The sequence below is a fragment of the Tursiops truncatus genome, chromosome 3 (genome assembly GCF_011762595.2).
Source record: "Tursiops truncatus isolate mTurTru1 chromosome 3, mTurTru1.mat.Y, whole genome shotgun sequence".
Lineage (NCBI taxonomy): Eukaryota > Metazoa > Chordata > Mammalia > Artiodactyla > Delphinidae > Tursiops > Tursiops truncatus.
In genome coordinates, this window is record NC_047036.1 from 167,717,259 (window position 1) to 167,730,547 (window position 13,289).

Below are 13,289 nucleotides of genomic sequence, written 5' to 3' on the forward strand. Positions count from 1 at the left end.
GGGCAGGCAACTGGCCTCTCTGAGCTTGTCTTGTCACTGGTAATGTGCAGGTAATCACTGACCCAGGCTGAGTCAGCCAGCACGACCCATTCCTGGGCTACTACGATTGGTCCAATTCCAGTGACCATCAGGACTTTGGCTGGCGTATGCCATTCTGCCGGCTGCCACGGCGGGACCCAGGAGGAAGCAGATCATTCCTAAGTTCTGAGCTGCTACATCAGTCCTCACTGGAAACCTGCCTGAGCTTTAAGATGGCTTTCTCTGGAGAGTCTCAGGCAAAAGTCACAATTCTCAGGTGTGAGCCTTCAAAGAAAGCACGTGGCCCAGATCGGTTTCCCTCTTCGGCGACTCCCGACAAATACAATCTCTTAATAGCCTCAGTTTCCCCCATTTGCAAGATAGGAATAATGGTACTTATTTTCCAGGGCTGCTGTTGGCAGCCCACCCAAGCACACAGAATGGTGCCTGCCATCCAGTCAGGGCTCAATAAATGCTGCTGGTCTACATGTTTCCTGAGAGCATCTGCTGACTCAAAATCCACTCTTTCAGGGCAACAACCATATATTCACACCATAGCTGAGTGGGTGTTAGCTGGTAAGTGTGGTTGGGGCCCAGTGAAACCAGGAGTTGGCGAGACCACAGCATGGTCTCCCCACTGTCTCAGGAGCTAAGGACGCAGGGGAGATGACTGGTCTCAAGTATAGCTGGCTCAATCCTCCCCCCGCCTCCAAGGGGGCTCGAACCCTGCCTGGCACACAGTGGGCCCTCAGGAAACACTCAATGACCCACCACCAGGGCACTGCTGTTGGGGAGGGTTGACACTGTGAATGTGGGAGAAAACCAATTTAACCAGCGAGACGGCAGGACAAAGGGAGGGGTAGGGGCATGTCAACTTCATGCACAGACCTCCTGGGCCAGAGGGTCCATGGGCTCCATTGGGGGTCTCTGCGAAGCAGGGCTGAGCTAGGGGCCTTCCTGTTTCCTGAGCCCTTCCTCGCCTTTCCTGAAGGTCAAGCCCTCTTTTCTGTGGCAACCCTCCTGAAAAGCAGGGCTTTTGACTAAGGCAGTGGGTTTTTTTTTTTCCCTGCAGTAATACATCTTCCTAATGCACTCTGACACAAAGCCCCAGGACACAAACCGAAACTCGGGTGGGAGCCATTAGCCTTTACGTGGACCTTCTACACCCGGTGGCACACTCTCCCTGCCTTCTCCCCCATCTAGCCTGTGCGGGACTGCCAGGCGGCCCCCTCCCCGTGTCATCCTTTTAACAACATCAGTAAGAGACTCGCAATGGACACTGCCTCGTTTCTTTATTCCGGCCTTTGGGAGGGACAGTGACAGCATTTCCCACCTTGACGGAAGGCGAAACCTGGTCTTTCCTTGTAAAGAAAGAATGTCCTAACTAACACTGCAAATCCAAACGAGACCTAGGTCCCTCGGTGGGGCGGGACATCCAGGGACCCGATGTGGCTTCTGGAGGCTTCTGTGTAGCTGCCCCTCGACAAGGCTGCGGGAGAGGCGCGGGGTGGGAACGACCTCTCTCCTGAGTCGGCGGGCAGCTGCTCCCGTCCTCTTCTGCTCTCCCAACATGCCAAGATCACTCTCCTGCTGGCAGCCGGGGCGGATGGAGGATGCCCCCGAGGGAATCTCGCTGGGGCGGGTTCTCTGGCAGGGGCGCTGGACGCCCCGAAGGATGGCAGACCAAGACTTTGTACCACCTTAGTTGGCAACCCATTCCCAGCATCCAGCGTCTCATCTAGCTGACTTAGTGGCTTAACGGTGTACTTGGCATTGTCTCAGGGTCACCTGGATCCAGTTCCCCAAGCAGCTAAAAAATGGCTACAGCCACTTGGGTTGCTCGCCACACACCTGTGCCCTCCGGTGTGATTTGTGAGGCAGAAGTGACCTGCAGTTTTAACTTGGAAATTGTGAAAACCAAAGCCCAAACCAACCACGCTAGCTCTTGCTGGGTGGGAAGCGGCCGGCAGCCCTGCTCCTTCAGTGTTTGGCCGGCTCCTCGTTTGGAAAATTACTTCTTCTAGGGTGAACGGGAAGTCGGGCGGCCCAAGTAAAAGGCAAACGAGTGAAGTGTTCAGAAAGGTACCGTCACCCTCGTTTTGGGGACTGATAGGCCGGGATGGCCCCTCCCTCCGTCAACTCTTCACACAACGAAGCTCACTCCTCCTGCCGGCCGTGGCCATCTCAGGCACGACAAAACTCTCGCTGCGTCAAGTGAACTTAGCCCGACAAACCAAAATCTTACAAAAAAAAAAAAAAAAGTATATGGCAGCAAAACCTCAGGACTCCTGAGCCACACCTGTAACCTGCCCGCTTAGTAAATAAACGGAACACCAAACCACAAAAGCTACGCAAAGGGCAGGCCGCCCCCCGCAGAGAGCCCGGCCCACAGCAGGGCGGAGGGAGCTGGTGCAAACGTGCTGTAGGGGGCGAGTCTCCCACTCCCCCTCCGCCCGGGGACCCCCAGTCCTAACACTGCACTGGGCGGCTGGGTCTATCCGGCCATGTAAGGGGCAGAGGCCTGACCCGACTCTCCGTTTCTTCTTGCATTTCTAGCAGGGGAGGATGGCGATGGCTTCAATCCCTCTGCCTCCGGGTCAGGAGACCCTCAGACCCTCAGAAACCCAGGCAGACAGGACTAAGGTGCGGGAGGTTGAGCGTCTTCTCCCTGTTGAGGATGGGCGCGCGCGCGCGGGCTCCTCGAGAAAGTCCTTTCTCCTAGCGCGTGATCCTGAAGGCTTCTAGCACCGACAGCTCGCTGACTCCTTTCCCCTCTCCCTGCGGAGGGGAGGGGGCCGTGGAGGCGGGAAAGCCCTTCCCCCCGTTCCAGCTACCGGAAGTGCTCCCCGACGGGGCGGGGACAGATGCAGGTCCCGCCCCTCCCAGGTTCTCCTCTGGGCCCTGTTAGTGCAGCTCGATGAAAGCCTCCAGCTCCTCGGGGATGAAGCCCTTGTAGGGGATCTTGTTCTTGTCCAGGGCGCGGGCCGCAAGGCACTGCAGGGTCACGTAGTTGAAAGGCTGAATGGTGCTCTTGGCTAGCAGCTTCTCGTCCAGCAGCTCGTAGGCTGTCTTCTTGAAGGCGTTGGTGGCGTCCATGTGGGCCCCCGCCTCGATCAGGGCGTTCATGATCCCCGGGCAGTTGTTCTGCGCCGCGATGTGCAGCGGGGTGTTGTTGTCAAAGTCCCGGCTGTCTGGGTCGGCCCCGCAGTCGAGCAGCACCTTGACCACCTGGAGGGAGGGGAACCTGCCCACCGGGTAGCGGCCCACGTTCGTGGTCTCCGCGTCCACGGCCATGTGCAGAGGGGTGAAGCCGTTCTTGCCGCGGGGGGCGCACTTGAGCAGCCGGTAGACCTTCTGGTGCTTCAGGTGCTCCTGGTCAGGCGTGCACTCCACTTTCTCCAGCAGGTAGAGCAGGTGGAGGATGATGGCCAGGGCCTTGGTGAACTGGGCCGAGTCCCCGGGCTCCTTGGGCAGCTGCAGAGCCCGCTCCACTTCCCGGACTCCTTTGCACAGCACCCCCATGAGGTCTGCAAAGCCGACTGGAGTGCCCAGGCTGCCCTTGGCCGAGCGGTCCTGGAGCACGTAGGAGAAAAGTTCGGCAAAGGAGAGGAAGCTGCTGGCGGTCATGGGGCTCAGAGGCTCGAGGTTGTTCTGCTGCATGTCTAGGGCGTACTTCCACAAGCGGATGCAGCGCTCGAAGTTGCCTGAGTCGGCGTACACCGCACCCCGGTACCGAATATAGTAGGAAGTGTCTGGGTGGGAGGGACCCAGGATGCGCTCTCGGATCAACAAGGCCTGCATGCGCATCTCATCCGGGTCGGTGATAAGCGCCTCCAATTCCTCGGCGGTGTTCACCTCCCTGGAATAGTCATAGGCGAGGACCAGCTGCGAGGGCTCGGGTTTGGGCAGATACGCGCCCCCCTGGTGACGAAGCTCCATGGCCCGTCTCCAGTGTTTCAGGGCCCCGAGCAGATCTCGTTTCTTATCCACGTAGGTGGCTCCCAGCAACTCCAAGGCTTCCACGGCGGCTTCCCGGCTGGTGGGGCAGCAGCTCTCGAACGATTCCTCACTCAGGGATTCCTCTGGGGAGGAGCTGCCGCAGCGGGCGCCCTGGGGCTGCGCGCACGCCACGCCGGCGGAGGGGCCTTCTCGGGCCAGCCCTGGCCTCGCTTCCTCCCCAGCGGGCTGCTCCTGGATGAGGTACTCCACGATGTTGGTGTGGCCCGTCACGCTGGCCGCCAGCAGCGGGGTCATGCCGTAGCCGTCCCGTTCCATGCGGGCGTTGCACCCGAGCAGCAGCTGCAGGATCTCCAGGCTGCCGGACTCGGCGCAGTCGTGCAGGGCCGTATTGCCTTTGGCGCTGCGCCGGTTTACCTGGGCGCCCTGCTCTAGCAGGTAGCGGGCGATCTCGCGGTGACCCTTGTAACAGGAGATCATGAGGCACGTGTGACCGTGCCGGTTGGCCACCTCCAGGTCGGCCTGGTGCTCGCCCACCAAGTAGCGCACCACCTCCAGGTGCCCGTCGAAGCAGGCGGCGCGCAGGGGCGTCGAGTTGGTGCGCGTGGTACGGTTCACCGAGGCCCCACGGCGCAGCAGGCTCCGCACCACGTCCAGGTGGCCGGCGGCCGAGGCGGCCCACAGCGGCGGAGCACCCTCGATGGTCTCGCCATCGAAGTGCACCGAGCCGCCCGCCTCCACGCTCGCGCCGCACCGGTCCACCAGGTACTCGACCACGTCCAAGTGGCCGTAACGGGCGGCGATGAGCAGCGGCGTCCCCCCGCTGGCCACCTCGCCCGTCAGCTCTTCCAGCTCCTCCCGGCTCCGGCCGCTGAGCAGCTTCTGAAGCAGCTGCAGCTTGCCGTCGCGGGCGGCGTTGTACACGGCGGTGTGGAGGTCCATGGTCCGGGCCTCCGCCAGGCCATGGGCCAGCCGCCGGGGTACTGGGGGACGGGGCGGGGGACAGCGGACTAGCGCCCGGAGGAACACGGGGCAACCTTCACCGTCTCCCCCGCCGCCATCTTAGGGGCTTCTGGGGCGGAACAAAATGGCTGCCGCGACCTGGTTCCATTGGAGGCTGGAAGGGTGCAGGGAAATGTAGTTCTCTAAGCCGGCACATTCCATGAAACAGAAAAGGAACGGTAAGGTATTAAAACTACAACTCCCAGAAGGCCGAGGGCCAGCGGCGGCGAAGTGGTATCACGATGCATGGCGGGAACGGCAGTTCCAATCACAGCCAATTGTGGCGGAAACTCCTCCCTCGAGGACTACCACTCCCGTCATGCAATGCTATCGCGATGGCTTGTGGGACCTGGGAAAGTTTGGCTACGTACTTCCTGTGGCTGTCACTGTACCGGAACCGACGGAAACGCAGACGCAGGCCAAAGGAGTACGTTCCGCAAAAGGCAGGGAGAGCGACTCGGAGCCAACCAGGAGCGAGAGCAAAGGCGAAGTCAGGCGAGTGGTCCGATTTGGGTTTCGCGAGGCCGAGCCGCTCACCGGCAGGGGGCGCTCGGGAGAGGCAGGAAAGTGGGGCGGGGTGGGGACGTTAGGAGAGCAGGGAGTACAGGTGGCCCTAAGGTTCAGTGTCCGGCGCTCGTTCACTTCTCATTCATTCGTTCATTCATTCACACACTCATATGTTTATTTGCTCACTCATTAATACCCTATTAAAAATTTAGTTTTCCTTCCTTCAACCCTCAACATCCTCAATACAAAATCTAAATTAATTTGCCTCAGCCCTTGGTCATTTGGCTGGGGAACTTCTCCAATATCATTGTGAGTAAACCTCTGGGGTTGGGGGCTTTGAGAATCTCAGTTACTTGCTCAAGGGCACAGGGCAAGTAAATGGCCTGGTCGGGATTTGAACCCAGGCAGAAGTGGCTACGTAATTTGCAGGGCCCAGTGCGATAGGAAAATGTAGAGCTCCTTGTCCAAAAGTGATGAAGAACTTCCCAACAAGGACAGCAGGGCATTAAACCAAGCGTGGGGCCCTTCTGAGCATGGGGTCCTGGGTGACTGCACACGTCGACACCTCCGTGAAGCCTGAGCCCCACCTCCAAAATCAGACCCTTACCCCCAACACTGTCTTGCCTCTAATTTGCTGCTGCCTGCTCCAGGGTTATTGAGGATTACTGGAAAGATGAAGGAGGTTGCTGTGTCCAGGAATGTTCGAGAAATGCATGGTGTTCTCTACCTCCCGACTTTTGTGTGTGCTGTTCCCTCTGCTTGGAATGCTGTTCCGTACCTTCTTCCCTTGGCTACATCTCGGGCCTTCTTCAGGCCTCAGCTGAGACTTCAGGTCTTCTTGGATGATTCCTTGACCTGGAGCTTACTGGGTGCCCTCCCTGGCACCACTGACGTTCTGCTTCGTGAATCTTAGAGAAATACTCTGTTCTAGTCAGTTCAGGGTGTTGTAACAAATACCACAGGCTGGGTGGCTATATTAGTCGGGATTCTCTGGAGAAACAGAACCCAGTAGGAGATAGGTAGACAGATAGATATGTTACTGAACTCAGGTTCAGCTGCTCGCTGTTCAAAAGCTAATACTCTAGTGGCAAATGTCAGTAGAAAGGAAAGATGCTTTATTCAGAAAAGCCAGCAATTTGGGGAGAAGGTGGACTCATGTCTGGAGACCAACTCCAGAGATTCTGCTCAGCCATGACAATTTTTAGAGGGAAAAAGGGGGAAATCTCAGTTAATCATTACGGTAGGATGTCAGCTTCTTTGTCCATTTTCCATTGTGTGCAGACTGCTGACTTCTCCTGATCTTATTTTGGATGGTGTCTTGCACGCGTGGTCCACCTGCCAATTTGCTATGGGGCAGCTGAGGTTAGAGAGTCAGTCATTCATTTTTTGTTGTTTTTTTAAGATAGATTTTATTCATTTTTAAAATTTTGTTTATTTTTGGCTGCGTTGGGTCTTTGTTGCTGCACATGGGCTTTCTCTAGTTGCAGCGAGCGGGGGGCTACTCTTCGTTGCGGTGCGTGGGCTTCTCATTGCGGTGGCTTCTCTTGTTGTGGATCACGGGCTCTAGGCGTGCGGGCTTCAGCAGTTGTGGCATGTGGGCTCAGTAGTTGTGGCTCGTGGGCTCTAGAGCGCAGGTTCAGTAGTTGTGGTGCACGGGCCTAGTTGCTCCGCGGCATGTGGGATCTTCCCGGACCAGGGCTGAAACCCGTGTCCCCAGCATTGGCAGGCGGATTCTTAACCACTGCGCCACTAGGGAAGCCCTAGTCAGTCATTCTTTAATCCTTCATTCTTACTCCTTCTAATCTAGGAAAGGAATCAACAGGTCAGGCAAGGCGTTATGTACACTTAGTAAAGCAAAAATCAGGAGTTAGAGTAAAATGTTACCTAGTGATCTCATTTTTATGATTAAGGTTTAAAGGGAACAGAAATAGACAAACAGGAAAGGGGCCAAAGAGCTGCTTACAAATTCCCACTTGTCAGACATCATTCCATTTCTGTGGGATTAAGGGCAAAGGTCCATCTTCCGTAACTTCTTCATGCTGACATAGGACGCTGTGTTTTCAGAGTGAAAGATGTCGACATGGGTCTGCAGCATCACTTTGCTGACAATTTTAGTCTCCTGCTTACATATAGGGGCAGAGCAAGCTATAATTATTCTAATGCCCACACAGATATAGATTATTGTGAGCAATAATGTTAATCCCATTCTTTCATCGGACATTGAGTCTGTGACTCTAGTGTCCTAATCGTTAACTGCTTGAGCCCGCTGTTTTGTGACTCAGGGAGGCCTGGGAGACTTCAGCTTTTCCACAGACAAGAGGCAGGGGACATAAAGGGGCCTTTGTGTTTGGGGAGGGCCCTGCAGGGTTCTGCTCAGTTCCATATCTATCTATCTATCTATATGTATATATGTGTGTGTATATATATATATACATATATATATATTAGGAATTAACTCATGTGATTATGGCATCTGAGAAGTTCTATGATCTACCGTCTGTAATCTGGAGAACAAGCAAAGCTGGTGGTGTAATTCAGTCCAAGTCTGAAGGCCTGAGAACCAGGGGCTCTGATGTCTGAGGGCAGGAAATATGGATGTCCCAGCTCAAGAAAAAAGAGAATTCACCCTTCCTCCACCTTCTTGTTTTATTCAGGCCTTCAGTGGATTGGATGACGCCCACATTGGTGGGGCTGATCTTCTTTTTCTTAGTCTACTGAATCACATGCTAACCTCTTCCAGAAACAGCCTCATAGACACACCCAGAAATAATGTTTTACCTGCTACCTGGGCATCTCTTAGCCCAGTCAAGTTGACACATAAAATTAACCATCACAGTGGCTTAAACAAACAAACGTTTATTTCTTACAGTTCTGGAGGCTGGAAGTTCAAGATCAGGGTGGCAGCATGATCAGGTTCTGATGAGGACTCTCTTCCTGGTTTGTAGACAGCTGTCTTCTCAACTGTGTCCTCACATGGAGGAGAGAGAAGGAAAGAGAGAGAGAGAGCTGTGCTCCCTTCATCCCTTTATAAGGGCATCAATCGCATCCTGAGGGCAGCACTGTCACAACCTCATCTAAACCTGATCATCTCCCAAGGCCCCAACTCCAAATACCATCCCGTTGAGGCTTAGTGCTTCAACATATCGGGGTTTTTTTGGTGGGGAGGTGAAACATTCCATCTGTAACATACTTTAAAATGACTTCCTGAGATTCAGGGCTTGTTAATGGAATTCCTGAATTGTTGAACATAAAAGAGGGAGAATTGAGGGAGCTCCAAGGAGCGGGAGGGGTGGGGGGGGACAGACCCTCTCCCACAGGCTTGGTGGGGCAAGTTTCTTTTGGAAGCAGGGGGGCATGCCTGAATGTGGGGACCAGAGGCAAAGGCAACTGGGAATGCCCCTTGATTCACACATGGTGCTTTGAGGATTTGAACCCAGGCTGTCTGTGCCCATAGCCACAGCACTGTGGGTCCTGATGAACTTATATCCTTTACGTCATTGAGTGCACTTAGTTTTGACTGTTTCTGATTGCATAAATGTTATGTATTCTCATCAAGAAATACAAGCAAAGGAGAAAGAAAAATCGTGAAAACCCTTCCTAGCGTCCTGCAGCCAGAGACAAAACCGTCACTGATCTACAAGCACTTCTTTCGTTTTGCATCTTTCTGGTCACAAATCTGAATTTCTTCCACTCTTACCTGCCACGGACTGTTGAAAAGAACACCTTCGATTAATAACAGCTCTTTCAGAGCTGTTATTATGAACAAACAAAAACCCACACCATGCTAAACATACGCATGGCTTTTAGTTAAATATGGTTCAGTTTTTTTTTGGTTCCTGAAACACAAAAGCATGGAAAAGTGATCATTTTGGGGATCAAGGAAATACAGGTATTATGCTACCTGCCTTTTGACAGTATAGCTTGAATATTTCCCATGGTACTCCCATGGTACTCAACAGGTACCATGTTTTAGATAGACAGTCTCCTGTTAGTAGACATTTATTGCATGCCCACTAGGTACCAGGTACTGCTCTGGATACTAAAGCTACGATCGTGAACAAGAAAGACAAAATTCCCAACCGTGGCAGAGCTGACATTCTAATCACATTTTTTCCCTGATAGTATTTTTCATGGCTGTATAGTATTCCATGGTGTGGACTTGTGCCATGATTTATGTAGATAGACCCCATCTATTAAAACCTCCACTCTAGTGCACATGCTGGTAGCAAAATTTTTGTGTTTTCTTTATTTTTCTAGATTGGGGTAAAAGATACATAACATAAAATTAAGTGTACGGTTCCATGGCATTAAGTACATTCACATTGTTGGGCAACCATCCCCACCATCATCTCCAGAACTTTCTCATCTTCCCAGACTGAAACTCTGTCCCCATGAAACACTGACTCTCCATCCCCCTCCCCCAGCCCCTGTCCCCATCATCTACTTCCTGTGTCTATGGATGTGACTCCTCTAGGGACCTCCTGTGGTGAGTAGGATCAGACTGTATATGTCCTTCTGTGTCTGGCTTCTTTCACTGAGCATCATGTCCTCAAGGTTCATCCATCCTGTAGTTTCTTTCCTCTTTAAGCCACTATAGTTGTGGATTTTCTGACACACAATGGGAATGTGTCCTAACCGGCCCAATCTTAGGAGGGAGAGCTGGGGAGAAGAAGGCCGGAATTGGAATGAGGTTGGGGATAATTGATAGGGCAAGATAGCAGAGGAATTTGGGAGGGGCATCAGAAAGTGGGAGGAGCTCCCCTTGCACTCATCTACCTTCCAGAGAAAAGACTGAGAACAGGATGTGGGGATGGATATGGGGAGATTTTGGGACCCCCACGTCATGGAGTGTCCCCAGCTGTGCTCCGCTGCAAGCAGAGTAAAGACACACACTCACAGCAAGTTCTAATTTCACTCGCCCAGGCTCCCAACTTCGATTAATAACAGCTCTTTCAGGGGCAAAAATCAGCCATGCTGATTTATATTCTAAGCACTTACTACCTCAGTCCTGTTCAGAATTCTCCCCTCCAGGCTGTGCTGAAGCCGGCATGCCCTAGCTTACAAGGGCCAAATTTTCTAGATTTTTGACAACCAGAGATTAAGCCCAGCCAGTACTGAACACTAAATTATAGAGATTTAACACTTAACAGATCATAAAAAAACAAAGGTGATACGCAAATACTCATCACGTCCCAATTATTCACGCAAATACTCATCACGTCCTAATTATTCACTAAGCATTACTGTTATCTATGCTTTCGAGGTAACATGCCTATGAAGGTACATGGCGGAAATACCATATGATGGTGTGGACCTGCCCATCTCCTCCCAGTTTCCCACTCTGTGACGCCATCAGGTAGCTTGAAACCATCCTTGATGGGGTATCTGCATCCTCAGCAACCCTCCCCCCCAAGGCCCCCCGACCTTGCTCTGTTTTCTTCCCACAGCACGTATCAGTTTGCAACCTGACTTCCTATATCACTGACGTGTTTACGGCCTTTATTCTCAGTGTGCTTGCTTACCATGTCAGCTCGGACAAGGCAGGGATTTTGGTCTGTCATGTTCACTGCTGTGTCCCAGTTTCTAGCAGCGCCCGGCACTCAGTAGGCTCTCAGTAAATATGGGGGATGTGAATAAAAGGGTCACTCCAGGAAGCGCATTTTAACCACAGTTCCACCCCGCCTAATTTTCCGTGGCCTGGGCACCATCCACCTTCTCCTCCTTCATTCTGATTTATTTCTGACGCCCCGCAGGCTTCTAGGGAGGCAGCCACGAGGAGACACGGTGGGGGCCGCTACTTGGGTAGCTCCACCCAGGCGGCGGCCCCCTCCCCAGACCCTCTGCATCTGGGGAGCCTGTTCTCCCAATGCCTGTCCCCTCGCCAGGCCCGGGAGGCTGCAAACGTCCGGCCCCCATGCGCCGGCACATCCCCGGGCCGCCCGCCAGGTGCGCATCGCGGGGCGCCAGCAGCTGCGGCGTTTCCCCTCCCGCGCAGCAGCCTAAACGCGGCAGCCGATGCGGGGCCACGGCGCAGCCGCCTGCGCGCTATGGGCGCACCAAGAACCAAGGAGGCCACGGGGACCTCTAGGACCGTGCCCAATCCCAGCTGGGGGGCTTTTCATCGTAGGGCGCTTTAAAATCTTTTTAATGAGAAAATATTTTAAACATTCAGGAAAATAGGGAAAATAATATGACAGACCCCCAAGATAGCAATGCCAAAGAGTAGGCATCCTCATTCATCCCATAAATATTTCATGAGGTTACCAGTGTGTCTGGCACTGTTTTAGGAGCTGGGGTAGAACTGGGAGAAAAATAGAGCAAACCCCCTTAACTCTGGAATCTGGTTCAAGGTGGGGTGGAGGGGAAGGCTGGTAAGAAATTAAATCAGTGTATTAATTTGCTAGGCCTGTGTTACAGGCTGAATTTTTGTGCCCCCCCCCAATTTATTTGTGAAATCCTGCCCCCAAAGGTGATGATATCAGGAGGTGGGGTCTCTGGGAGGTGGTGAGGTCATGAGGGTGGAGCCCTTCCTGATGGGATTAGTGCCCTTATAAAGGGACTCCAGAGAGCTCCGTTGCCCCTTTGCCCAACGAGGACACAGCAAGAAGACGGCTGCCTATGAACCAGGAAGGGAGCCCTCAGTGGACCATGCCGGCACCCTGATTTTGGACTTCGCAGCCTCCAGGACTGTGAAAAATAGATTTCTGTTGTTTGTAAGCCCTTGGGTCTCTGGTATTTTGTTATAGCAGCCCAAACTGACTAAGACTTACTGGGTGGTTTAAGCAGCAGGTATTTATTGTATCACATTACGGAGGCTGGAAGTCCAAGGTCAAGGTGTTGGGGAGTTGGTTTCTCCTGAGGCCTCTCTCCTTCCTGCTCCTCCTCCTCCTCCTTCCTTGCTAGTTTAATAGGTGTTTGTGGCACTTTTGAAACATGGCCCCCACGTTCACTGACCCTTCTCTCATCGAGAGCCATGGTCTGTGTCTGCTACACTTGAATGTAGGTGGATGCGTGCCTGCTTCGATCTCTACGGTGAGGCAGAAGTGACGCTGGGATTTCTGAGGCTAGGACAGAAAAGGTCACCAGCTCCCCCTGGTTCTCTTGAGGTGCCCCATCTGGGAAGTCAGCCACCATGAAAGAAGTCAACTACCCAAAGACCATCATGCTGTAGGCACGTGTAGACCCTCTGGTCCACTGTCCCAGCTGAGCTCCACCTTCCGGCCCTCCCCTCCACGGTGTCCCCTAGGTGACTGAGGCCATCTAAGACCTTCCAGACCAGCCATCCACCTGACCCTACCCACAGGCCACAGAAGCTGAGTCTGCCCAGAGTCCTGACCTGAGACGTACAAAAATCCGTGAGATATACAAAAATGATGGTTCTAAGCCTGTTCGTTTTGGAATAGATTGATGCAGCAGCAGTAACTAGAACAGCGTTAAGTGTAGCTTGTGGCTTTAATTTGCGTGCGTATAATTACTGAGCAAATCACACAGTTCCCCTGAGAGTTTGTTTACTGTCTGCTCCCTCTCTGGGGCACTGCCTGTTCATCGGGGAATATGCCATAGTTGAGTTTCTAAGAAATAGCCTGGATATGTCTCCCCTCCCTGAAGGGACAGATAGATTGATTTTGTTTAGCACAGCCTGGGGTATTGGTATATGTCTTCATTTCATTCATTCAGCCATGCTGATTTATATTCTAAGCACTTACTACATGCTGCGCCATGTGCTGGAAGCTGGGATGCAGCAGTGAGCAAGAAACACAGCGTTCTCAGGAGCCAGGAATCTGGTGGAGGGAGAGAACTTAAGT

The 13,289-nt window shown here is 53.2% G+C and overlaps 1 protein-coding gene across 1 annotated transcript; it reads right to left on the minus strand.

Moving 5' to 3' along the window:
* Window positions 1-1,293: 1,293 nt before the first annotated feature.
* FEM1A (fem-1 homolog A) lies at window positions 1,294-5,054 on the minus strand. Its single transcript, XM_004313635.4, has one exon. It carries the CDS (start codon window positions 4,915-4,917, stop codon window positions 2,923-2,925), a length of 1,995 nt encoding a protein of 664 aa, XP_004313683.1. The 5' UTR covers window positions 4,918-5,054; the 3' UTR covers window positions 1,294-2,922.
* Between the last annotated feature and the right edge of the window lie 8,235 nt (window positions 5,055-13,289).